The sequence below is a fragment of the Mixophyes fleayi genome, chromosome 3, assembly GCF_038048845.1.
Source record: "Mixophyes fleayi isolate aMixFle1 chromosome 3, aMixFle1.hap1, whole genome shotgun sequence".
NCBI classification, from domain to species: Eukaryota; Metazoa; Chordata; class Amphibia; order Anura; family Limnodynastidae; genus Mixophyes; species Mixophyes fleayi.
Window position 1 is genome coordinate 132,975,956 of NC_134404.1, and position 27,668 is coordinate 133,003,623.

Here is a 27,668-nt window from a genome sequence, read left to right on the forward strand (position 1 = left end):
TTAAAACATTGTTTATCTAGGCACATTGGGTCTATATTCTCACATACATAGAGCTCTAGTGCTCCATTTTTTGGACTTCTTTTTGCTTTCCATTGGTGTCTGTTACTAACACTAGAAATCTGCACTGACGTTAAGGCCAATACAGAGCAGAGCTGACTACCTCAATCTCAGAGGTGACTGAGGATTTTGGTGCAAGAAGAAGGGTATGGAGCCGCAAGCTAATAATTAATATCAATACACGCTCTCGTTTCCCTGGCTAATCCTCCGGTCATGTAAGAAACCACCCAAAGGCAAATATGGAGGAAGGAGTGGGAATGTGCTGCTCTTTCTCAATATTTCCCTTGCTACATAGAGCCCATTGTATTATCTGTGCAAGTATACGGTTCACAAGTACAGGATTCAAATGGAAAACAATATAACAAAGAGTTACTGTGTATTTTGATACCAACAGATAAAAACATGGAATGGGATGACGATTACAATGGTATCTTCTGATTTAAACGAAAATCCGGCTTCACTAAAAGGCATACAGCTGACAATCTGTTACAAAAACTGAGGGATGTCATTGCAACATGGCTTATCCCTCTTGGACTCTCCTCAAGATATGTCATTTCTGATAACGCCACCAATATTGTGAGGGCATTACAGCAAAATTGACTGCAAATGACTTGAAATTGTTATTGAGGTTAATAATAATGTAGGGGGGAAAAAAAGCAAAAATCTGTGATTTTAGCAAAAAAAATAGGGATTTAGAAAAATAATCAGGGCAGCACGGTGGCTAAGTGGTTAGTACTTTTTTCCTCACAATACTGGGGTCATGAGTTTGATTCTGGACCATGGCCTTATCTGTGTGGAGTTTGTATGTTCTCCCCATGCTTGCGTGGGTTTCCTCCGGGTGCTCCGGTTTCCTCCCACACTCCAAAAACATACTAGTAGGTTAATTGGCTGCTATCAAATTGACCCTAGCCTGTGTTTCTGTCTGTCTGTCTGTGTGTGTGTGTTAAGGAATTTAGACTGTAAGCTCCAATAGGGCAGGGACTGCTGTGAATGAGTTCTCTGTACAGCGCTGAAAAATTTGTGGCGCTATATAAATACATGATGATGATGATGATATTTCATTTAAGTGCACAGCCCTTTAGCCAGCCCCATTGCCGGCATTGTCTTTTGAGACAGCGGATGCATTTAGTAATATTACGCCGGTCACAATTTACCACTGTATTGTGGCATGACGTAGGCATAGACCTTTGGGTCTCCCTTGAATGAACAACACAGCAATAAGGAATTTTTTGTTGACCCTGCGTCCACATTTGTATTGATCTTGCTGATCTCTTCTATTTTTGCCATTTGTTTATGTTGACAATTTTTTTACGTTTTCAGTGTGTCCATTGCGACTGCAATGAGTCCTGGCATACTACGGTAAAGAGAACTGTTCTCCAGGCCAACCAGGCTGATAAATGATGTGGATTTCCCAGCCACACACACACGAACTCGAGCTCTGTACAGACCTTTCCCATTCTTGGAACCCAAGTCCACCAGGATCTGTGTGAAGGAAAGTAAAACCATTTATTACCCCTATTCTCATACTATATTAATTACCTGTCATGCTCTATTCTAATATGTGGCCAAAGGGGGTATTTGCCCTGGTCCCATCTTGGATATTGCATGGTATTCTCCTTACAATAAACTCTCTGTCCGCCACAATGCCTTTGAGGAAGACAAGAGTCTCTAACGTATCTTAATCCAAGTGGTCCAAAATTTTAGGCCGGCAAGAATGTAAAAAAATTAATACAAAATATCTTCCCTTAGTCCTTAACCTAACTATTTCTAGTATCAATATATTGAAACATTGATGGCCATAATTTATGTTAAAGCCTACATTGTAAACCTAGGCCTAGCCCAGGTTTTACTACTGAGCCTAACTTTGCCTCCACCCTCTAACTTGATGTCTAAAAGATTTTTAATCCTGCAACCTGAAATTATAAAGATACAATAAATCTCCCACACAGCATTAGCAGAAAATAAACACTTTGCTTGTGTGGAAGTAAGACGTTAGTTGGACCTCTGCCCTCCAGTGGTGACTGCTGCTACTAAAACTACAACTAACACTGGATGCCTGTACTTATAATACATATAACATAAACATATAAAATATATAGGGGTCTATTTAACAAGTGATGAAGAGCCAAAATGCTGCTGTAAACACCGGCAAAAGGCTCTTTCGCCATTTTTTCTTATTTATCAAAGGGTTAACTCTGGAGAAATCATAGATTTCCCCAACATTAACCTATTTACCTAAACTTACCATTGTCCCCATAGACCTCTATGGGGACAGCAGCATTATGTGATTTACTAAGCGACACCATCTTAGGATGGCATTGTTGGTCTATTTCAAAGGGACTCAGCTGAAGTCTCTCCGGGTTTGCTGGATCTCTTCAGGGAGAAAGCGTTATGAGCATAGTACTTTCTCCATTTGCCGGTAAACAGAAAAAAAGTCATCGTTGAGGAGGGCAGAGCAGCTAAATTGCAGCTGTGCTTCTTTATGTATTGCTACAATTTGCCCTATAGACTCAAACTTCAACTATCTTTCCACACAAGTGAACTGTATCTATCCAAAATAGGACTAGAAAAATGTTTGTATATATATTTCTAGTAATATAAAAATGTAACATATAATATCCTATGTTGCAGTGCTATCTATGGGTATAAAATGTCGCACTATAGCTTTGGCACACAGTACCCCTTGGATGTTGTAATGTGGATGTCATCTTGATATGAGCTGACCATAGCCTTAAAAAAGGACCTATTGTCTGTAAAGATCCTATGGTAATTGTATGTCATTGTTTATTTTATGATATTGTAACAGACTAATAAGCATTTGTTTTTCTCCAGTACATACAATGCAATATCTTATTGTCAATACTGTATAGATAAATACTATCCCCAACCACCTCTTCTCTTCTTCATGTAAATAATGCAATATCTAGCATCATGTTGGATGATAATATAATCTACTCTTCTCACCTCCTGGAACTTCATTGAAAGCTCTCTCTCGGGTACCTGCAGGACCCATTTGTACTTCTCTTTAATAGACTGGACTCCATTAAGTGCTTCTTTCAGACGATGACAACCTGAGCACAATGTTTAGATATTAGATTTAGTTCAAGCAACTACTATTGAAACAAAGTTTACATGCACTCTTCACTGACCTTATCGCCTTATTTAACCATCCAATAGAATGAGTAAGGGGCTGAAGGAGCTCAAGTGACAATAATCTTTCTACTTTCTACATATAGTATTTAAGTGTGGAAACCCCACAATCCAACTAATTTGTCTACTCCATGGAAATTCTAGTACATCTCTGTCCACTACATAGAAGAAAATAGGGGGAGTTGTGAAACTGTGTGTTGGAAGTTGCCTTCTCTGGTAGACAGTGTGCTCATGGCTGTATCCTGAATCATTGTAGGCAGGAAAATCTCCAATCTCATAGAAATTCAAGACTTTGTTCACTACCTGGAAAGGTTGCGAGGATGATGGAAATGACAGTGGACGTAAGATAACAATCCTCATGCATCAGGAAATCTATATAGGTAATAGGTGTATGGGTAATATTATATTAAATAATGAATAATCAATAAATAAATACTAAATGATTAAATAATAAATAAATCAGATGAAAATCATTACATGGTCCGTGGCTGATAGAGACAACAAACAAACGTCCCCAATTTCAGTTGAGGCTTAAAGTTAACATGTAAGCAGTGTAGTGCATGCAGTGGTAAGGATTGAGATGAAACAAAAAATAATCAGAGCTCCCAATCAATGATAATCTACAATTTGGATTCAGACATGATCATTTACTATGTGATGCAGTTCTATAAATATGTCATTGATTTGACCTTCACAAGAATGGCACTCTCACAATGGTAATATTTCTATGTCAATCATAAACACAGGTGCAACTTTTATATGTGACTTTTTGAAAAGTGGTACCTTGGACATTTTCTTTTCCAGTTACACTAGTGTCTCTCTTCTGTGGCTGGGAATGAGCAGGAATTGACATCATTTCTGTTAAAAAGCCATAGATTTGTACAAGTGAATAAAGCAGTGGTTTGGTACCAGTAAATTCATACTTTGATACAGAATGTACACAGTCCAGATTAAAATTTCAGCATACTGCTGTTTTAACACTGCAACCCCGCTAAATACTGTATGGAACTACAGAGTTTCAAAGGTCATGTGGTGATATGACAAAGTAGCCCTTATACCTAGATCTGACATTACTGGGTCAACTGTGAAGATTTCTTCACTTCTGAGCTGTGACTTCAGGCTATGAATGAACCGCCATCCTTCTTCTTTTAGTTCTTCCACTGCATCATCGTTCTTCTAGAATGTCAAGAAAGCATAATTTTAGATTTATGAAAGATGTCTTGTTAAATGATTTGTGGGGAACATTGCACATAAGGGATGAATAAAACCTTTCAAAGTGCTGAGAATAGTCATATTCTTAACACAGGCTTACACCATCGGATTTACTTTACAATATTTACTTTACAGAAACTTTATTTTATATTTAACACAGCTAACACAGTAAATCCTAAGCAGCTCAACTAAAATGGGATTCATAGGATATCTTTATGGCAAAACCTTTACTCAGAGACCAAAGGGGGGCACAGGAAGTGCTGAGGCATAGAATGTGGTGAGAGATGCTTGAGCACTTTTAAAATTACAGACAAAAATTCAAGCTTTTCACACTCTTTTTCTAACAAAGCCCAAAGGACCAAACCAGGAGTACAGAACAAGAGGAGAACCTACTACTATTATTCCCAATCATACGCTACCCTTGCCTTCACTACTCTCCAGCCTTCTCTTTCCTTCAGTCTTCAAATCTGTATAAGCTCTTTGAAAAACCCTCCTGCACCCACATTTCAATTGTGTCATTCTCCTTTCCTAGCTACGCTCACTCCCTTTGCTTTCAGCTCTGCCATTCTTCCTCTACACTGTGAGCTCCGGATCAGGCAGCAATGATTAATTGTTTATCAAGCTGTTATATTTATATCTTTATTTGAGCTTTTTATGTAAGGGGCAGCTTGGTATTTTATATATTTTGAAATCTTCTAAATGCAAAATCAATTACTTACATAGTGCCTGATTCATTAAGGAAAGTAAAGCAAATAAAAATAGTAACTTCATACTTACCTACTCTCGGAAACTTGTTTCCAGGAGAGGGGCGTGACTGGAGGGTGGGAGGGAGCGGGGCACGGCCAAACACAGCATTTTGGCCCTGCCCCCTACGACGGAAATGACATTTTCGCGCGGGGGGGGGGGGGCAAAATGGTGCGATTCACCGAGAATCACGTCAAATGAAGCGATTCTCTGTGAATCGCGACATTTTAACAAGGGAATTCCGGGATGCGAGACAAATGCCATCTCTCGCGGGAGCCCGGGAGACTCTCCCGGACTTTCCGGGAGAGTTGGCAAGTATGAGTTTGCACCTTGGCAAAACCATGTTGCATTGAAGGGGAAGGTAATTTTAAAATTTAAAATGTGATGTCAGATTTATAGTTAGGGTAAGGCATGTTCTAGATCAACTTTAAATCTTTAAATTTCAGTGTACAAATAATGCTATCAAGTATTTGTGTGCTACATGAAAAAACAGCCGGTATTTAACTTATGTGCAAAATAATAAACTAATTTGCACACTATTATGCACCCCTTGCGTTGTAACATGGTTTTGTCCAGGAGAAAACGTACTAATTTTTTTGCCTTATTTTTCTTAATGAATCAGGCCGATTGTATGCAATATGGTTGTTAAGAAAACCATAAATATTACTTCAGTATTTAAGCAACACTTTACATGTAAGTTAGTCTATATAGAAGAGATGTAGTCCTTTTATACACCAAGAAAATGAAGATATTTCCATACCTCCAGGAAAAGCTGCTCTTCCACATCCAAGTTCTTTTTTTCTGCTAGGCTTCCTTCCAATGACTTTACAGACTCAGGATCAACTATACTGTGAAGAAGAGAGATCCAGTCATCTAGACTGGCTCCCAGGTCTGGAAATAGTGATGCAAACTGTGTGTTTTGAAGTTGTCTGAAAGATAAGTGATGGGGGATATTAGAGTAACATAGAAATATAGAATTTGATGGCAGATAAGAACCGCTTGGCCCATCTAGTCTGCCCATTTTTTTTTATTAACCAACTTTACCTTAAACCCATTTGAACCTTTATTCTTTATAAGGATATTTTTATGTCTACGCCAAGCATGTTTAAACTGCTCTACTCTTATTAGCCTCTACCACCTCTGATGGGAGGATATTCCACTTATCCATTACCCTTTCTGTGAAGTAGTTTTTTTTCAAATTTCCTCTGAACCTCCTTCCCTCCACTTTCAGTGCATGTCCTCATGTTCTAGTACTTCTCGTCCTTAGAAGAATATTCCCCTCCTGTACCTTGTTCAAACCCTTTATATGTTTGAAAGTTTCTATCATATCCACTTTTCCCTTCTCTGCTCCATACTATACATATTAAGATCTTTGAGTCTGTCCAGGTAAGTTTTGTGCTGTAGGCCATGCACCATTTTTGTTGCCTTTCTTTGTGCAGTCTTTAATGTATTTATATCCTCCAGAATTGAACACAGTAGTGAAACAGAGTAGTGAAATAAATATTCAGCCACTTAGCTGATACTAATATCAGTACATGATAAAGTACTATCTGCTCATGTACATTGATCAGCATGTATTGCAAGTAGAATAATTGTAAAATGAATGAACCTCATTGATACAGTGATTACGACAAGACCTACAAATGAGAACTAGATGCAACTTACCAATCAGAGCAGTTTTCTCACACTGGTCAATCAGAACAAAGCTGTTCTGTATTGGTTAGTTGTAGACAGGTCTTTCGACCTATCAGTTGCGGCGAAGCTCCGCAAGGAGCAGGTTAGCATCTTCAATATGGGGATTTTTTATTTCATTTGGATTAAAAGTTGGAACAAAGAAGAGGATCACTCCTGATTTATGTGAATAATAAATTGGTGAGTGAGCGATTGTGGGTAGTCTTTATTTAAAGAAATTTTCATTGTGTGTCACACTATAATGACAACAACCACTACACACTGTTGGTGTGAGGAGCGCCGGTGCTTTCAGCATGGAGCTGTTTATTTCAGGGGGGGTATTTTTTGGTGGACATGATTTCCCTAAGGAGTTAAGCACTGTGCTTAACAAGTTGGAGCTGTGTCCCATTATGACATGGGGAACCAATGCTGCGGTTGCCTTGTCATAGTGTGGCCAGTCCAGCCTATCATAGCTGGCCCCTGGTGCTAGGATTTCTTTTTGTGGTGGGGACCATAGCATTTTTTTTTACAATTATTTAATTATTCCATTGTTCTTTTTTAAATCCAAAATGCCATTAAACACCATCGCGTTGATGATGATGAATGGTGTTTTGAGTATGCTGCTGCAACATAATATATCTATACCGGACCTTGATCCACCGTAAATGTATGTTCATGCAGGCACATTTACATTTTCATTTTGAAATGCACATATGTACAACTCAACATAAACACATAAATGCACCATTTTTGCTGCACACATTTTAAAACTGCTTCTAAAAACACAGACCCATACTGTTCACTAAATACTTCCCATGAGATTGCAGGTTACCTGTTCGTGTCATTTCCAATCTGTTTGTTTGTTCCATTAGGTTCTTCTGAGTTAATTTGTGTCTTTTCTTTGTTCATAGCTTCCGTCTCTGTATTCTGCTCTTTTTCCAAGAATATAAGAATAAATTAAAGGACCATTAACTAACTTGTAACTTTCAAAGCAGGAATAAGAAGTAACATATAACAATATAATGTACAGATCGATAAGCAGCTTTATTTTTACTTTTTATCTCCCTGATATCCAGTTTTACAGACTAAAGACTTGAAAAAACTATGCTCAATTGTACACATTTTCATGAGTGTAACTTTAATATATGACAATTAGAGATGCTCAGGCTCGGTTCCCCGAGAACCAAACACACCCGAACTTAGCAGGCTCGGTACTTTCATCGCCCTCAGAATTGAAACCGAGGCAAAATGTCATTGTTACGTCGTCGGATGTCGCGAGTTTTGGTTTCTATAAGTACCGCCCTCCACGGTGATCCAGCGCCATTTCACAGAGGGACACAGAAGGGGTAGCACATTTCTTGGCAGTCTCTAGTGCAGTTGGGCAGTGTCATAAGTAGAAAAGAAATATGAGGGGTAGCAGTGTTCTTCAAAGTCTCCAGTGACAATCAGGAGAGCTCCATTACTCCATTGCTAATTGTCATTACTGAAATAGAAATAATAGGGTTGGCAATGTTCTTCAAAATCTGAAGTTACATTGTACTGTGCCATAGCTCACCCAGAAATAGGAGAGGTGACAGTGTTTAGTGCTGAAACAGAAATTCAAATAATAGGGCTGGCAGTGTTATCACAAGTATCCAGTCACATTTTACTCTGCCATATGTCATACAGAAACGAAGGGGAGGCAGAGTCCTTGTCACTCTCCAGTCTTCAGTCACATTGTTCTTGTCACTCTCCAGTCTCAGTCATGATGATACTAATTCCTCTATCTCATGTGCTAAAGCCTATGTTCAAGATCATAGTGGTTTTAAGTCAGGAAAACCAAAATGTAAATAAAAAGCTTGTACCCTTTTAAAGAAATAAACACCTCTCTAATAAAAGTGAAAGTTTACTGTAGAAAAACATAAAATTGCCAACATGCCATTCTACTCAAAATATTACCAATCATACCAGCATCAGCTAGCTCCCTTCTCTCAGCTAGACCTCAGCACCTGCAATCTACACTATCTTCATATTCACTCTCATCAGTGTGTACATCATCCTTAAACAATACTAATTCCTCCCCACTGGAATCCACCATCACAGAAGTCTGTGCAATTTGATGTAATTGCCGATAATGGCCTTCCTCATGGAATTTTTAGTTCATTTTTGTCACGATTTTTGGGCAATTCTTTTAGACCAGACCACCAAATGTCAAAATGTTGTGCAGACTCATCTGCATCAACACTGGGTGTCTTGGGAAAGCTAAGTTTTATCCTAGCAGCAATTTCCAGAGAAACTGAAGGAGGAGACGTCATTGTGTCATGTACTACTTGAGCTGTCAGCTTGCTGGCCAGGAGCTCATTGCATCTCTTAAGATCTGGATCATTTGGAAAGAAAGAGAAGACATAGCTCTTAAACCTAGAATCAAGCACAGTTGCCAAAATGTAATGATCCGATTTCAAGATGTTGAAAACTCTTGGATCCTGGCGAAGCGAATAAAGTACTTAGACTACAAGTACAACATAATTAGCTGAATTGCTTTGTTTCATTTCCTCCTTCAATCTCTCTTGTTGCTTTTCAAAATGTCTAATTAGGGGAATCACTTGACTTCACTCTTCACACGTGACTACTGTGAATGGTTTCAGCACCTTGCACAACACAGAAATTATTCTCCATTGCGCTGGACTAAAGTACATTCCCGCTAAATTGTTTTCTTCTTGCAGCTGCTGTAATCTCCTGCATGCTGTTGCAGAATCCCGAAAATTACCCTAAATATTTCGGGACACAGACAGCATCTCCTGCATGTCAGTGTCATTTTTTAAAAGTTCTGTGCCACCAAGTTGATTGTGTGAACAAAACAGGGAATGTGATGGAATTCCTCCCGATGTAATGCTCTAACAATATTGGTGACGTTATCAGAAATCACATATCATCAGGAGAGTCCAAGCAGGATAAGCCGTGTTGCAATGACATCCCTTAGTTTTTCAAACAGGTTGTCAGCGGTATTACCTCTGACCTGCACCTTGTCTTGTCTCTGATAACTACCTCTCACTCCCGCCTTCAAGACTTCTCCCATGCTGCTCCCCACTTATGGAATTCCCTACCACGCTCAATCAGACTTTCCCACAGCCTTCAAATCTTTAGACGCTCTTTGAAAGCCCATCTCTTTTTTAGAGTGGACCTTATCCTCGATAACACTATTGACACTAATGCACCCTCACAACTATCCTAATTTCCACTCTGATCCACACTCGCTCCTCTTGTTTCAGCTGTGCCCTCTTTCCTTTAGAATGTAAGCTCTCTAATGAGCAGGGACCTCCATACCGTTTGTTTTCATGTCTCCATTCATTTTGTCTGCCTTGTCTGTTCTTGTTTTACATATGTCCCGTTTTATGTATGACCTTGTCTTCTCTAATGTACGGCGCTGTGAAGCACTGTGATGCCTTACAAATCTACGATAATAATAATAATAATAATAATAATATGCCTCTTAGTGAAGCAGATGATACACAGAGTAGCCTCCCTCTGAAAAATGTGACGCTCTTGGGTACATGCTGCTGCTGTCCCTGCTGGTGAAGGCGAATCACCAACCCAGTGGGCTGTCACAATCATATAATCTTTAGTTTGCCCAGTTTCGCTTGTCCACATATCTGGACAGTTAAGTGTACAGTGGGTAGAATGGCATTTTGTAGCCCAATAATTACATTTTTACGAACCTTCTGGTAGAGGTAAGAAATAGCTTTTCTAGTAAAATGGTGTTGAGATGGAATTTGGTAATAGGGACAGAAGACCTCAAGTAACTGTCTAAAACCAGTTGCATTAATAGTGGATATTGGAGGTAGATCTAATACTAGCATAGTCGCCATGGCGTCTGTTATCCGCTTTGCGACTGGGTGACAGCTTTTATACTTGCTTCCTCTTGCAAAGGATTGATTCGCAGTCAATTGTTGTAAACCACTAGAAGCCTTTATCTTGGTCTGCTTTTGGGTTGAAGATCCACCCCCAGCAGCAGGAGCAGCAGCAGTGAGGATATTAATGTTGAAGGTGTTGGGGGTGTAGATTGCAGGTGCTGGGATCTAGCAGAGAGAAGGGAGGTAGCTGATGTTGGACTGCTTGTTGTTATTTCTTAGCATAAGTTTCTGATTTTCACAAAAGCTCTCAATGAACTCGCTTCAAATGGCGTAACATGTATGAGGTTTCTAGATGGTTAAGGTCCCTACCTCTACTGACTGTGGCTTTCCAATGCTACAAATGGCTAGACAACTGTTGTCAGTATTTGTGTAAAAATAATTCCACAGATAAGAGGTGGATTTTTTTTGCCCAGGCAAGACAATGGCCTTCTTCTTATCACTGCAGGAACTGCTTTCACTGGTGCATGACTTCCCACACTAGAGTTCATTAACAGCAATGTTATCTTAGGTGCCTTAATCCCATTGTTAGCTTGTATTGTGGGGGCCCAAACAAACCAAACACTTCAGCCACAAAAGTGGCAATGTGTCACGCTATCAATGAGGAGAGATTGGATCCTTGCAGTTCAGCTGAGATTGGTATGACTTCACCTAGACTCGCAGAGTCTAACAAAATGGAAGGTTTTCGCCAGGGATCCCCGCAAGGGAATTTGGACTTTGCGGCTTCCACTTTGCAGGTCGCGGCCCCCTAGAGAAGTTCCCAAATGAACCGTGAGAGTCAGAGGGCGAAGGATTTACAGATAGAGGCCCACGGAGGGATATAGATGAGTTTGATGAACTGTGATAGTCTGTGGCCGTTACCACTGAGGAGTGGAAATGGAAGAGATGGTCTGCGGCCGCCACCACTGAGGAGTGGAATGCTGAGATGGTCTGCGGCTAGAACCACAGAGGGATAGGATGCAGAAATAATCTGCGGCTGTACCACTGAGGAGTGGAATGCTGAGATGATCTGTGGCCAGAACCACTGAGGGGTAGGATGCAGAGATGATCTGCGGCTGTAGCACTGAGGAGTGGGATGCTGAAATGGTCTGCAGCTGTTACCACTGAGGAGTGTAATGAACATACAGAAGCGCAGGAAGTGCAGGACCACAGGAGCGCAGAGCAGGGCCCTCTTAAGAACATCTTGGGCCCCCGGGCACAGCAGTGCACTGGGGCCCCTATATATACAAAAAAAAAAAAAAGATTATATATATGGGCCCTGCAACCCAGGGGGGCCCGTTGGAGGCAGCAAAAAAAAACAAACCTGAAAAAAAAGAAGAAAATACTTACCTTGCGGTCAGCTGGCGATCCGGCTCCCTCCCTGGTCTCCTCCTCCTCTGTCACGCTCCGCAATGGATGTTGGGCGGGCGTGATGACGTCACTCCCGACATGCACTGCGAGCGCCGCACGGAGGAGCAGACCAGGGAGGGAGCCGGATCGCCAGCTGACCTTGAGGTAAGTATTTTCTTCTTTTTTTTCAGGGTTTTTTTTTTTGCTGCCTCCGATGGGCCCCCCTGGGCTGCAGGGCCCCCGGGCACCTGCCCATTGTGCCCAATGGGAAAGACGGCCCTGGCGCAGAGCACACAGGAACCCAGGTAAACAGGAATCACTAGAGCACAGAAAACGCAGGAGCCCAGGGAGCTGCTTCCAGCACAGAAGACAGAAACTGACTGATAGAACCAGCGCAGTGTATGGTGAGGGGGAGCCTAATATAGGGCTGTCACTCAGATCAGCAAATGACAGAAGAACGAAGTATTTAAAACAGACTGGCAGTACTGCGCATGCGCAGGATCGCCGATGGACAGGACAGCCGGCGGGGATGGAGCGGCGGTTAGGGAACAGGTAAGTGTGCGGCTCCCGGGCAGATGCCGCGGGAGACCGGCGCGTGACACACTGCTTGTTGCTGGAGTGCTTGCTTTGTTAAACTGTAGTTGTCCTTTTCAATATCTTACATAAGGGTGGTTGGGAGGGCCCAAGGAGAAGCCCATCTTGCACCACTTTTCTTTTCTGCCACTGCTGTCTGGCAATGTTTCGTAGATGTGCTATGAATTGCCGTGTGTTTGTGTCATTGCTCTGTCGCTTAGCATCCAGCCAGGTCGCTGCAGTCTTTGTTTGAAAGTGTATGAAAATAAGATTTTGACCTGTGAGGTGGTCAAAATTAACTGCAAATGACTTGAAATTAGTGTTATTGAGGTTAATAACAATCTAGGGGGAAAAAATGTAAAATTATCTGATTTTAGCAACAAAAAAATAGGAATTTTAGGAAAAAATCGGGATCCAAAACCAAAATCAAAACCAAAACACGCAAGGGCAGTTTTGCCAAAATCAAAACCAAAACACGAAGTTAATCCAGATCCAAAACCAAATCCAAAACCAGAACACGGGGATCAGTGAACATCTCTAATAGTGATGCAACAATGTTGTCACGCCCCCTCCTACCCTCTGTCACATGACCTGTACTCCGGGATCTTCCGGAGTACAGATTTAAAAAGTAGGCAAGTATTATTTAAGTGAGTATTTAATTCTCGTTGTAGCCATAGGCATGCTGGTCTTGTAGTTCTACAAGCTCCAGCATGCCCAAACAGTTCATGGCTGCCAGGTATTGCTTTATCTTATAGTTTTGCTAGTTTAATTAATGTTTTTCTATCATTCACACATTCCCCACTCCCAGCAGCCCAGGGGTGTTGGGATGCGCCACAGTTCTATTCAGCTGAGGGCATTTCACCCTTTGCTGACCATCCTGGGGCTGGCGCACCATTATAAATCTATTATATCTATGTGTGCACTCCATTACGTTATATAACTTGTGCTTGCACATCCCAAGCTACCGCTCCAGGTTTAGGGGGCTGTAAATGCAAGTTAAGTTCAACTTAAAATTATGCTTTCTTTTATTGCACATGCACAGTATAACAAATCACATTATTGCAGTCTGGAGTTGTGTGTTTACTAAAAGGGGTGTACCTTGATATGGCTGCATATGTATAGTCATACAGCACATTCGGAGTGCAAAATTGTGACCAAATCTTAATCAGGCCATGTGCGCCTACATATATAAAGGTCACAGTGTCACCTATAGTTATGTCAGTGTTGTAAAGTGCCTAAGGCTTTAAAGCTATTGAACAATGCGAGCATCCTGGGAGTTGTAGATCTACCATCGCTTTAGAGCTACAACATGGCCATTTTAAAAGACGATCTTAGATTGTGTACCAGAGTGAGTTACCTGGAATGTCTCTGCGGATTCTAGAGGGAAGCATATCACTGTACATTTGTTCCATGAACTGTGGGATGGTGTGAGTGAAGAATGAGAAATTGTTGTTGTCACGTACAAAGCCTTCTGCCCTTCGCAGCAAGTTTAGTAGGATCTGTAGGTAAGAACGGAGCTCTGCAATGATAAAAACACAGAAAATTAAGAGACATGTGGTGGATGCCTATGGCTTCATATCAGCCTTTTATATGTGCATACTTTTATCATTTCTCACATACAAACTCAATGCCTGATTTTACTTCAGCTCAAACTGCTCAGTTCTAAGTAAGAACACAGCCCTTTTTATATGGTCATGAAACGAATATTTATAGCCAATTTTAGCACTGCTTTTACAGTTGCGGTCTTGTAACTAGGCTATCCTAAATTATTCATAATAGCAGCTATTCTCTTGTACGCTCACTCTGCTGACTACAGGATTTTACAAACATATATTACAGGTAGAAATGTTCTATAAATTGGGAATTAACCTAATTAAATGTACCAAGAACATCCAATAAGACTTAAGCACAAACAATTACTGTATGTAATATAGGGTTGGCTGGGCTACAGGGAAGGACCAGTCCCACAAGGGGCTACCTTGGCTTGGGTCACTGGGCTACCTGCATTTTTTTTCCTTTAAAATGTTCCTAATAGGTAATAGGCTGCTGAGCCGAGTCTTGCCCCCCGGGCTAATATTTGCCAATTCTCCCCTAATGTAATTCCGCTATATATATATATATTTCCTGGAGAGAAAGTTGAATGTATTTCACCTTATAGAACCTATTCATTTAGACCCTTATTTATATTTCTGCAAATAAACTGCTTAAGTTTGTTTTCCTTTAAAAATTGCACTCAATTAGAAATTAACATTTACTCCTACTACTTTTGAAATTCCACTGATAGAAAATGACCAAATGAATAAAAATCTGGCCTCCATGCTGCACTGCCAATTAGCAAGGGTACCACTTGGGCTTTGCTAATGAACATGTGCATTGTGGTACATTATATGGTAGTGTATATGAAAGAGGCCACAGGTCAGTTTATATGTTTTGAAATGTATTGATTTGTATTAATCTTTGAAAATTTAGGAATAAAGCATAATAAAAAGTTATAGAAATCTATTTGAATGTATACATAAAAGCAACACAGATGTTTGCACTCCACCTATAACTGAAAAAAGGGGTGGAAATTAGAAATACAAACATATACCAGCCTGATACACAAAGTGATTTCTAGTCTGTCTCTGTCAACTACAGCAAAATATTAAAGCTTTGTAACAAGTCTAATAATTTTTAATCAATCATTAATTTTATGAAATATATGAGATTAAAAAACTTATTAGATGCCCGTTGTCTGTCTGTATATGAGGTTGTCCAAGTCATCACTGCAAAGTTAATTAAAACTTTGCAATGAGCTGCCCTTTTCTGGGAGGAGTTTTAGAAGTGTGACACTACTTAATACCTCTAATATATAATATTCCTATTCTCTCAAGAATCCCCACACACCAATGGGAGGGGAAGGCAACATGATGAGCAAAGTCCCCCAGCAGCCTACCCATTTTAGGCAAAGTACCAACCATGACAACATTTTTTGCATATAAAACAGATTAAGAAGGACTCACCACATTTCCTCTGTTTCTGTCTACACTTCTCATCTGCGAAACGTGTACAGGCTTCTGGGCTGAGGGGAGCTGGACAGGACTGCTTGTAGAAGGAACACAAGGGTCTAATGTCTGACTTTGTATTACTTTGCTGCATATCAGTCACTGCACCCAGTTCTGAGCATGAGGGCTCTCGGCTGAGAGTGGATTCTGTGTAAGAAACAAGACTTCCCACTGAAAGATCACATAATAAGTCCTTCACAGTTAGGTTAATGTTATATAGATGTGTTATATAGTAATATATGCTCAGTGTAACTGGAGAGAAGGGGCTCAATGACCAGACGTCTCCATTTGAGTTATGCTTTGCAAGAAGCAGCCGTTGTGCATTCCTTGTGTATCTGTTTTTTTCATGCATATATGTCATAACAGGCTCTGCCTACTTGTGCCAGGCAACTCATGTTGTAAATATTTTATGATCCATTCCATACCAATCCGTAAAGGATCATTTGTAAGACTGGCAGATGAAATATAATTTTTGTGTCCTGCTCCTGTTATTTTGCCCGTTTATACAAGTGAGCACTGTGCTTAGTGAGTCAAGATGGCAGGGGCTACAAATAATCTCGCTTTTACTGTTGGGAGGGCAGGCAAAACAATGTGCCTTGTATTGTGCTTATATGCATACAAGAGAGTTTGTGTTATGTGTGATGACATTCACATGTGCATTATGGGGGCCATTCCCAGGATACCATGTAGCTACAGAGTCTCTTTCTCCCTGCAGAATGACCTAATTATTACATGTCACCAGGGAGGGCAGTGACTGTGTGCCAGCCAGTGCATGGAAGGTCTAGTTCGCCTTTCAGGAGTAATGTGTATGTGCAACCTGCCAATGTAAGTACAAATGTGGCATGAAATAAACACAAGGCAGGACACTAAGTGCATTGTGACGGTTACAGTCAGTGGTCGAAGTGAACATTTAGAAGTGGTGGTATGGAAAATGTAATGGGAGTGAAAGTGAATGGAATTTGAAGGTTTTACAATGAAGTCAGTAGGAGACATTGAGGTATGGCGTACCACTGTATACACATCCACTTCTACCACTGGTTACAATGATATAGGACAATAGAGTGATATGAACAATATGTGATAATTAATATTAGTAATTGTTCCTTCATTCTTTGACTGATAATATACCGAGAAGCTGCACTGTGCATTATTTAGGAGTTGAAAACTCAGCTGCATTGGGTGGTGCATTAGGTAGAATGTGTTTACATATTAAAGAATCTCATTACTATCCATCTGAATTCTGATCCAGTCAATAAAGGCTGTTACTCTGGTGTATACTCCAGGTTTTCCTTTCTCTCCACAACCATCACCCCAGGACGTGATCCCATATAGGACATATTGTTTAGATGAAGGATCTTGGCAGGTCAAAGGTCCTCCAGAGTCTCCCTGTGATTGAAGAAAAAGAGGGTTTATGGATATTTTATTGCTTCAAAATATGTGCTTCAGTTTTATGCAAACATCCATAATACAGTATAAATGCTATCAGTTTGATATCAGTGCAATGCTGTAAGATTCAGCAGCTAATATTTGTCAATCAAGTCTGCAAATGATAGCTTTATATGCTGGCAGGAAGCCTGTACCTCAGAATCAAGATGTGGGTTATAGCAACATTAGGATTTGTTGTACATATATAGGTAAAAGTGTGTGGATATATTGCCATATAAATATAAGTAATAATGTATAATGTACTCACCATTAATGAATGCCTATTCTGACTTATTTTTGTGAGATGTGTATTATGAATATACACTGTGCCTTGAACCCCTTAATGTTTATGCAAGTAGATCTATGTTCAGTGTGCTGGGCCTTAGTGCTCAATGTGATCATTCTCCCACTCCAATTTACTCCAGTTAGTATATATAACACACCAATAAAAGAGGAAATAAATCCCCAAATGTTGTCTGCCCATCACTGGTCTCTCCTTTATACCAACACATCTGTATCTAGCCGTATAAACCCTTCAGAGCATTAATGAGTTCACCCAGAGCCGTAACTTATCATTTTAGTACCTGGGGCGAGAAGAACAACTGCCGCCCCCTAGCCCTCAATTTTAATCAAATTAACCTAAAATATTCAGAAGCTGCGCCCCCTTCAGCGTTGCTCCCTGGGCGTCGCCCATCTCGCACAGCCCTAGTTATGACCCTGATACACCTTTTTGGTACCTTTATACTGGGGAGAACAAATTTATTTGGTGGTAAATTTCTGTTGCATTTATTGTATCATTGTAGCTACCGAAGAATCGTGGAAAACTGTATTTCTGCCCATTTTTCATGGTTTGCCCGATACAATGCAGCAGTGGGTAGAGGGATAATAGAGAAAGAGACAGAGAGCAGTGAGCAGTGAAATTACTAAAAATGAGTGAGGAACATAAGCAAAGACAATGTGAAGAGTAAATAGAAAAGGGCTAAGAGTAGATGAGGAGCAGGTGGGAGATATTAAAAACAGTAAAAATAAGAGATAAGTTCTGGTGAGAGAATAACAGGACTATGGGCTAGTGGAGGACAGATTGCTAGTCAGACTCAGAGCTGAAGTTCCGAGCGAGCGATGAAGTGACAGGCAGAGTAAGATAGAGAGGGAAAGCATCTGTGGGAGAATGTACACTACCTTTAAAATGAGATGTTCCATTAATTATCCACCAGATTTTGAGTGCAATTAATTGATGAAAATTGTAATTATTTATTGATTAACTGAATTTGCTCTTTGATTGGTTCCTTTGTGCCCTTTCCCAAAATGCACCCTTTCCAATTCCTCTATCCTGCACCATGTAATAGAAGTAATTCCTCTAAGTGTATCGCTTCCCTCCAGTGTCGGACTGGGGCATGAAGGGCCCACCGGGGAACTGCAACGCTAGGGGCCCACCAGACGGGGTGTGGCCAGCCATCATAGAGGCGAGACCAGACACTAGAGGGGGAGTGGTCAGCCCACGAAGGACAGCTAGCATCATAATGTAGGATATAAAGAATGCAGTGTGTATATAAAGAGTACCAGTCTTGACCTGCCCCTTAGCTTGGGCAGAACAGTCACCAAAAATCGGGATTGTCCCACTAGAATCAGAACATTTGACAGACTGTCCTACCTGTTCTTGTCACCACCTGTGGCTGCTGGTTTCTTTAGTTGTGGCTTGTCTGGATCCTAGAATGTTGGGGGCCCTATTTGGAAGAAAAAGGGTACATTTAGAAAATTCCAACCAGCCCTGGCATTAAATCAATAGGACCCACGATTAATACTTAGGCCTTCACCAAGCCCAAACATTAAAATAATAGTATTCACATTTAATAAATAAACCTATCTCCCTCCTCCAAACAATCCCAGCAACAAAATAATAGCATTTGCGTATAATATACCTATTTCCCGCAACCGTCACTGCCATTAAATAATTCATATTCACATTTAATAAATAGACCTCATGCACCACAAACCACCCCATCCACCCCATCTAAAATGAATAGTCCCCACTATAAAATTAAATTGCCCCAATATCACCCCACAAACAAATAACCCATTAGTTAGCCACCACCTACCTCACACACACATTACATTGCCACAAGCCCACTGTGCCATCACACAAATATTACTTTGCCCCTTCATCACCATGTTGTGCCTCCTTATGAACACACTGCCCCCTCCATGCTGCCTTGGTCCCCCTTCTGCCTCTTTCATGCCATGCTGCTTGACCCCCCTTCTCCCTCTTTCATATCATGCTGCCTTGGCCCCCCTTCTCCCTCTTTCATGCCATGCTGCTTGGCCCCCCTTCTCCCTCTTTCATGCCATGCTGCTTGGCCCCACTTCTCCCTCTTTCATGACATGCTGCTTGGCCCCCCTTCTCCTCTATTTCATGACATGCTGCTTGGCCCCCCTTCTCCCTCTTTCATGCCTGCTGCCACACTTACCTGTGCAAAGCTCCGACGTCCTTCATTCTTGCTCCTCTGGGCGGCTGGATAACAGGACCTCCTCTTTGCAGTCTCTTCGTTCCCCTGCTGAAACTGACAAACACACTACCGGCTAAGTGCAGAGATCCCAGACACGGCTCTCTGCACTTGTGCGGTAGTGTGTTTAGCACAAGTGTCGCCGTCGGAAGGGTCGGGAGTCAGTCGCATGGAAGCTCCGCCCTAACAACGGAAGGGGCATGGCTTCAATGTGGCAGGGCCTACCGGTGGATAGCTCTGCTCCCCGGCAGGCCAGTCCGAGGCTGCTTCCCTCTGTTTCGGGGTTAGCTAAACTCCCTCTATGAAGACTAGAAGAGAGTAGCAGCCGGTGACCATCCACCCACTAGACCCATTTATTGGGAATATTTATGAAACCTAATACAAAGGCAGCTTTGGAATAAATTTACTGTAGCATGTCACAATCAGACATTTTCTTTCTTCTTTTCTAAATTATACAAGGACAATCTGATTGCTCTAGTGCCTTTTTGCATTATTACGGTGTATCAGTGTCCATAGCTGTGCCTGATATGTCCCAAATTGTCACATTAGTATAAATCTATTCTTACTCTCAGGGCTGTATTTAGATGCTGACATAAGCATTGTGAGTGAATACATCTTATATTGGTAATTGTGCATCACATAAACTTATAGCCCTATACCCACTACCCCCTACTCTATTATTTTATACTAGTAAAATAGAAGGCTGGCAAAGGCCAACTAAACATAATGATACAACCTTGTATACAGCTTCTCTTTACTTTTCATTGCACATGACTTCCTAATCCATGTATTTATATTTATATTTATATGTTCTGCATGGTAATGGTTCTATAAATGAGTCTCCCTGCTCTTTGTGAGATGTTAGTGGACATTACCTGGCAGGAGTCTATGCCCCCGGTCAGATAGCCTGCACAGAACATGGTGCTGGTCAGCATGTCCTTCCCCAGGGTGCTCCTGCAGGATTCCTGACTCAGAACTGGCACACGGGCTTCCATTATGACATCTGATGGAGGACCATCTGTTTTCAGAACAGAACAGGTAAAGGTAACTCCAAATGTCATGGACGAAACAGGATCAATAATTATCAGCAACAGGCCTATATATGTAGAAAACAACAGACGGGGTGGCAGAATTGTAGGGGTGTCAGGCTGCCCCTTCGTTACTTTATATTGCATATATCTGTACATCTGGTGTGAAGGTGTAGGTGTTTTGCCATCATATAATTTCCATTATCCGTTAATACTTCATCTCATTTGTAGAGATAGGAAGTGGTAGATGTTAAGGCCAAAAGCCGCCTCTGAGAGCAGAAAATTAAAATCTTGGTGAACATTTATTTATACTAATTTCTGCCCCATTGATGTATAAAAAGAATGTTTCCACTCTACATTTAAGTATTATTCTAAGAAAAATGGTATTTCTGACTAGAACATGACTCCATGGGGTATATTTACTAAACTGCGGGTTTGAAAAATTGTAGATGTTGCCTATAGCAACCAATCATATTCTAGCTGTCATTTTGTAGAATGTACTAAATAAATGATAGCTATAATCTGATTGGTTGCTATAGGCAACATCTCCATTTATTCAAACTCCCAGTTTAGTATATATAGCCCCATGAACCTAATTAGCATTTCTATTTCTATAGACTTGCATACAATAAGTGCTGTATTTGATTTTTGATGAATATTTTATAGGATTACTTTACAGTTATTACATGTTGTGGTTGAAGAAGACATTATTAGACTGACCTTCATAAAGGGAGCCCCATCCTGCAATGTAGCAGTTAGTGGTGGGTGCTGGATCCACAGATACTGAAGGTAGACACACAGGTATTGAACTCGGAGATACTACTACTGAACTTGTCAGCTCCATCATTGCAAGGTCATTATTAAATGTTTTCTGATTAAACTGTAGAAAAATATATAAGGTTGAAAAGTCTGTAGTGATTACCACAAAATCCCAAAGGTAATATATCTGACATACTTTATAAACACTCCTATGGCTGCAGGTTATACACTGTCGATATCTAGCTCAGTCAGCAGTATAACTGACTCACACACAAAGATAAAAAAAAGTCTATAGGCATTCAACATTAATATGCAAATGCTGTAATTAGAACTGGAATAATGTACCCCTTAAAATATAAATATATTAGAAATATTCATATATAATGCAAAAGATAATACATTCAAACGGGCCGGTGCATAACTAACATAACCAAGAACATACATATAAGCTAAAACAAGGAAATATGGAAATGCTGCAACATTACTAACCTAAGTAATTCTTTAAAAAAATGAAGTTCTTAGGTAACAATGTGATGAAAGCATTGAAGCCAATATACCACTTCATGTTGATCTCTTTATGGGGGACATACATTTACCATTGACTTACTTAGGTAGACTGCAAGCAATGAACTTGAAACCTGGCATTATACTAAGTTAGAGCCCATATGGCCACATGGAGAGGCTGCTGGATCCCACTGTGGCAATCACAAGCCTCAAAATTATAATACATAAAACCATGAGGTGTCGGCGCAAACCCTTATTACTTTAAGGTGCAACACAGCAATTCATGGTTTTATGTATATAACAAAAGGCCACACTGTTATACAAGTCACTGAATTCCGAAGTGACTTGTAATATTCCATTTATTTTCCAGTAGTGGGATTTATTACATCATGAAATAATTTCAAAATAAGCCATGTGAAACCAGTGACATCACTGCTGACCAAATATAAGAATATGTTTTAGATGTGTGACATCACTTCTCTCTAAATATAAGTGATGATATTACTTCTCAACAAATGTAAAGATACATTTACAGGATATTTTACGTATATGCATTCCACGTGTATTATACACTTATATGTACACAGCTGGCAGAAAGCACTAAAGAGATAGTTTGCTTATATCAAAACAGAAAAAGTGTCCCTACCACACTTCAAACCTATATAAAATATTCATGTTTTTTACATTGTCATTCTACCATACGTGCAAAAAGAACCAATATCCCTGGAGAAATTGGTCATGTTGTCAAGTAACTTCATTTTATGTGCTTAATAGCAAAAAAATACACTGTGCTTTCCCAGTGGTAAATACAGTGTATCCCAGTGATTCAGGTCCAATTTATATGTGTAAATAATGAAGGACTACAACTCCCAGCATTGTTTTTCTCTGTAACCATGAAATTCCTTTGTTCATCGCTGTACATGTTTTCTGACTGTCCCTATTTCTCTCATTGAAATTGTAATGTTGTTTTATCAGCACTACAATTAGCATTACTACTAGACATAAATATATGCATGTAGATGTCAGTGACATCAATAAAGGATGCTCCACCCTCATGTTGTATTCCCATGGAGTGCAAAGGGATTGTGGTGGCCTGTAATTGGCTACCTAAGGCCCTGGTCCAATCACGTGAGACCTTTCTCCTTGTCAGAATGCCCCTGCTCAGTGAGCATTCATAATGCATGAAAAGGTGCAGAACACCTTTAGTTCTGTTACATGTAGTGATTATATGCTTCCACTCGAAACCACCTAAATCTCATGAGCTTCATTGCTTTTAATTAATACTTATAAACTGTATATCCACAAAATTTGTTACAGTCAATAATTATATAGCTTGGGATTTTGTTGTTGTTAAAGGGAATTAATACTATCGGCCAAATTGCATTATTTAAAGTAATCATCAGGGAGGGCCCAGCAGCAAGGTTTACATGGCTGAAGAAGCGTCATGAGCGATGCAATTTTTAACCAGATATTCCCGGCCCCTGCTAAGCCTCTCGGCTGAATGTGTTGGATAATGTGATTCAACCAGGAGTATTCATCCGCTCTCACTGCAAATACTATTTTGCTTTTTGTTTTAGTACCTTGGGATGGATTATAATCCTGTTCACTTGAAAGACCTTTTTTCCATCTTCCTTCTTGCTGAGGTCATATTGTCCAACTACCACTGTCCAATGCAGCTCATTAACATTTCTAGTAAACAAAGTATTTGATGATTAGATAACACAGTGGTGTGAAGCTATCACAATGTCTAAGACTCCTATATAACTACGGCTTCCAGAGAATGCAACCTGCATTTAAAGAGGACCTCTCATATCTCCAGATTTGTTGTTGTTGCCTTAAGCTATTTAAAGCTTGTACTTGTCATGGAGATGACAGGTACTCTTGAAGAAAATGGCATTTAATGAAAATCAGAGAAGAGCCACCTTCAAATAATAAATAACATGGGATAACAAGGGTTGCCGTTACCATGGAAAGCCCCTGTTGCTTTTAAACCCTTATTGTATAAAATTAATCCAGCATCATAGGAAAAGGTGTGGTGAAACACACAACTTCTCTAATAAGTGAGATACAACATCAGAAATCTTTTTGTGGGTTCCTCCTTTTTTCAATGCTGTCAGAATCTGACAGCATTGATGCAAACAATCACTATGTAGGAGATCACTATGTAGGAGACACACAAAAGGTGTTATGTTTACACCAGAGCAAACGGAACAGAAAAAAGTAATGTTATAGGAGATCATTTAGGAAGAGCAAAATGTCTAATGCACTGTGGAAAATCGCTATGTACCTTGATTTGCACAAGGAAGCCTAGATTTTGTCCAATGCTTACAGAGGTGCAGCATGTTTTACAGGCCAAAGGAAGGGGTTGGGTGAAGTGAGGAGGTTCTTAAAAAAAACATATGTATACGTGCAGTGATGCATTTCAGTGGGGAAGCGCATTTCTGAGGAATGTATTAAAAAGCTTCACACACAGAAAAGTGCCACATATAATAAAAACAGTCCCTATATCCCCCGACACTTGTCTCTTATTAAAGCTTTAAATGTGAATAAACTAAGCAGTACTTTACTGTGAATGAAAAATGTGGTATGAATGTGATTGACAGTTGGACTTTAATGTTAATACTTTTGAACAGTACGCCTCTTTATATTTTTCCATCTCTCTGAATTTCTGAGTTATTTCCCAAAAATTTGACAGTTGGCAATACACCTGTGCACCTTCTGGTTGCTCTGGAAACTGTGACAGTTAGTGAACTCTCACTGTGCACCTGCTTGGTGACCTGCTGGATGGTCTGGAAACTGTGACAGTTAGTGAACTCTCACTGTGCACCTGCTTGGTGACCTGCTGGATGGTTTGGAAACTGTGACAGTTAGTGAACTCTCTCTGTACACTTGCTGGGTGGGTCTGGAAACTGTGACAGTTATTTGCAGCCACATATATCAGGGTATCTTGCGGGGACCATGCCCAGCAATGTAACTTTGATGGAAGAACTTATACATATATTGTAGTGTATAAAGAAATTCTTTAGTTCCTTTAATATAGTGATTGATAATATAGTTATTTATTCATTATAGTCCATTGCTAAAATGTCTACATGTAATGTAGTATATAAAAAAGTTATTGAATTCTGTTGATAAAGTAATCTAGTCATTACATTTCACTTTAATTTAAAGCGGTTACTGCCGGGTTTCTCTAGTCTTTCATTTAAGGCAAAAGGCTGTATTTAATGAGTGTATCCAAATTTTTCTCTCTGTAGTAACTTTCTTGTTCTGTTTCAGCTCTGTATGTTACTGTTTATCTCCTCAAGGATCATTCACCATAGATCAGAAGCCTGGTCACTTTCTTTCTTTATATTTACAAACAATGGTAGTCTCTTGAAATTGTTTTTTGGAATTTTTTTGTAACTATAGTAAAAAATAAGTTCCAAAACATTCCCGATGTTGTGTCTCATCCATTAAAGAATGTATGTGTTTCACCACTGCTTGGATTTATTTTCAGTTGTTTAGGAATATAGAAAGCAAGGTCCTCGTGCTTTTTGTTTCCTTGTTTGTCCCTGTATTAATATCATTTGTGTTAAGTTTGCCTTCCTGACTGTACAGAACTGTTGAATATGTGGATGGTACAGAAAGGTAAATAATATTAATAATACTGAATACTGCTATTCTTAAAGTCATAGTCATTTTTAAATTGCCCTTAGTCTCTCTCGGTCTATGTGTCTGTGTGTGTTAGGGGATTTAGATTGTAAGCTCCAATGGGGCAGGGACTGATGTGAATGAGTTCTCTGTACAGCGCTGTGAAATTAGTGGCGCTATATAAAGAAATAGATGATAATGATGATGTTAGTAGAAAATGCAGCTGTTTCAGTTTGCCTATTGGGACATCAATCAATTGGAGAAGTTTTTTCAGGGCACTATGGAAAACAATATCACAAAGTCCTTAATATTACAGAATCAAGAAATGTTTGTAGTGACCATGTAATAGAACCATGACAAATGTAATTTATTCCATACCCATTGAAGCAATGTGCAGCTGTTAGGACCCACACATCACCTAGCAGAACTCCTCCACACATAAGTTCCCCGTTAAGTCGAATGTTGACCAGCCATGGCCAAGACCCTGGTGCTGTAATGCTTCCTCCAACAATGCGACCTTTGGGTTCTGTGTTATTGGCTATGGGTGATATAGTCTGTCCACAAATCACTGATAATGGGAGAAACACAGCAATGAGCCAATCATTCTGAATTACTTTTACTTCATCCCATAGAACCTCCAAAGCCCCGGAGACCAAGCCTCCTAACGTCCTTGATCCCTGACAGACATTACCAACTGGCATTTGGCATCAGCCCTGATCTCTACGCACATTATAAGGAATGCCTGCACATATTGGCAAAGTTACAACTAACCTAACCTTAAGCAACGGATAAAACTATTAACAAAGAGTAAAGTATGATCTCACATGCAGTCCAGTACAAATCTTTCCCTAACTGACAATGACTGTTTTGGATTAAGCAGTTCAACTTTATGCATTTGTTTATGGATTTATGCATATGTTCCTTTTTTACCTGAGTAACTATATTACTATGTAATTAGAATGAAGATACAGATGGTGATTCTCATTATTACATAATGTTAAGATGATGCCTAAATGGACAATATACTCACATGGATTTTCATCTTCAGGTGAGGTATTCAGATAATCCATGTCACTCTCCAACTCTGCCAAAAGAAGCACAGATGAGAGTAGGATATTCACCCCACATAAAGATGGAGAGTAGATGGCTGAGCATCATCGGAGATGATCCACTAAAGTTTGTGAAGATAAAATGTTTTTTTACTAGGTCATGAACATACATAGCAATCCAGGAACATTGAAACCAATAATACAGTATGCTCTAATGTAAAAGATCACTTATATTGTCCGGCCTCTGTTTACCATATTGGCATGTCTAGGTAAGCAGGGAAAAGACTTTCCCATGCAGAGAGCTCTTGAAAATTATTTTATGCTGATTTTATTTACTTTTGCAGTTAATCTTTTTATGTGTGTATTACTTGCTACTGAGTCTATTTTTATCCAGGAATAGAAAGGAAATAAAAGTCAATCACTTATTTAGGATTTATTCGCGCACAATGACTAGGGCACAGTCATCTCAATGGAAGAGAAGGGACTTTTCATTCTACTTAACGTTATTGTTATATATGTTCATGAAGTTTGAAATTCAAGTGAAGCTGAGTCTCCCTAAATACTGAGGACACTTTCATATGTTCTAAAGGTACGAAAATATAGGCTATATATTCACAGCTATTCTATCTAATCCTTTTCTACAGATCTACTTAGTATTTTTGTAAAAAAAAAAAAAAAGGTGTGTGTTAAAGCCTCAGTCTTACTGCACTCCTGCAGCTTGAGATGGCACTGTCCAGCCATGGCCTTGATACAAATTTCAGATGTGTGGTTCACGTCAGTACAAAACCTTCGGTAAAAGCCACACACATGGCTCAGAGCCCAACTTCTTTCCACGAGATCAGCTTCACTTCCTGCTTTCAGGATAGTCTCACATGTTGGCTCAGAATCTGCATTCATGTCTTTCTCTGCAAGAGGCAGAAACAAGTGTGAATATCTGCAATTACATTATAGCTTGGGACTTTCTAAAATAGCTGGATCTGAGGAGCTCAACAAAACAAATCTTTCAAGAGTAAATTATATCAACTGTTAAGGGAATCAGTCGTGAAAAAAAGTTTGCATTTATTAATAACACTGTCAAGATACTATTCTCTCTTGTGTATATGAC

General features: G+C 39.9%; 1 protein-coding gene across 1 annotated transcript; it reads right to left on the reverse strand.

Annotated features, from left to right (window-relative positions):
- Positions 1 to 27,407, reverse strand: PRSS56 (serine protease 56). Its single transcript, XM_075200600.1, has 15 exons — positions 27,268 to 27,407; positions 26,545 to 26,598; positions 25,893 to 26,082; positions 23,465 to 23,573; positions 21,342 to 21,501; positions 20,469 to 20,611; positions 16,894 to 17,053; positions 15,626 to 15,814; positions 13,981 to 14,142; positions 7,667 to 7,766; positions 5,924 to 6,092; positions 4,266 to 4,383; positions 3,991 to 4,065; positions 3,022 to 3,128; positions 1 to 1,539 (listed from the first exon to the last, which is right to left on the reverse strand). Exons 1-15 carry the CDS (start codon positions 27,302 to 27,304, stop codon positions 1,366 to 1,368), a joined length of 1,947 nt encoding a protein of 648 aa, XP_075056701.1. The 5' UTR covers positions 27,305 to 27,407; the 3' UTR covers positions 1 to 1,365.
- Positions 27,408 to 27,668: the final 261 nt, after the last annotated feature.

Excerpts from the sequence above, each read along its gene's own strand:
- PRSS56 (XM_075200600.1), bottom strand. The coding sequence starts at position 27,304 with ATGGCTGGACAGTGCCATCTCAAGCTGCAGGAGTGCA. Across the intron at positions 21,502-23,464 it reads GGATTATAATCCATCCCAAG|TTTAATCAGAAAACATTTAA; the intron begins GTACTAAAACAA and ends ATTTTTCTACAG. Across the intron at positions 4,066-4,265 it reads CCCAGTAATGTCAGATCTAG|AAATGATGTCAATTCCTGCT; the intron begins GTATAAGGGCTA and ends GCTTTTTAACAG.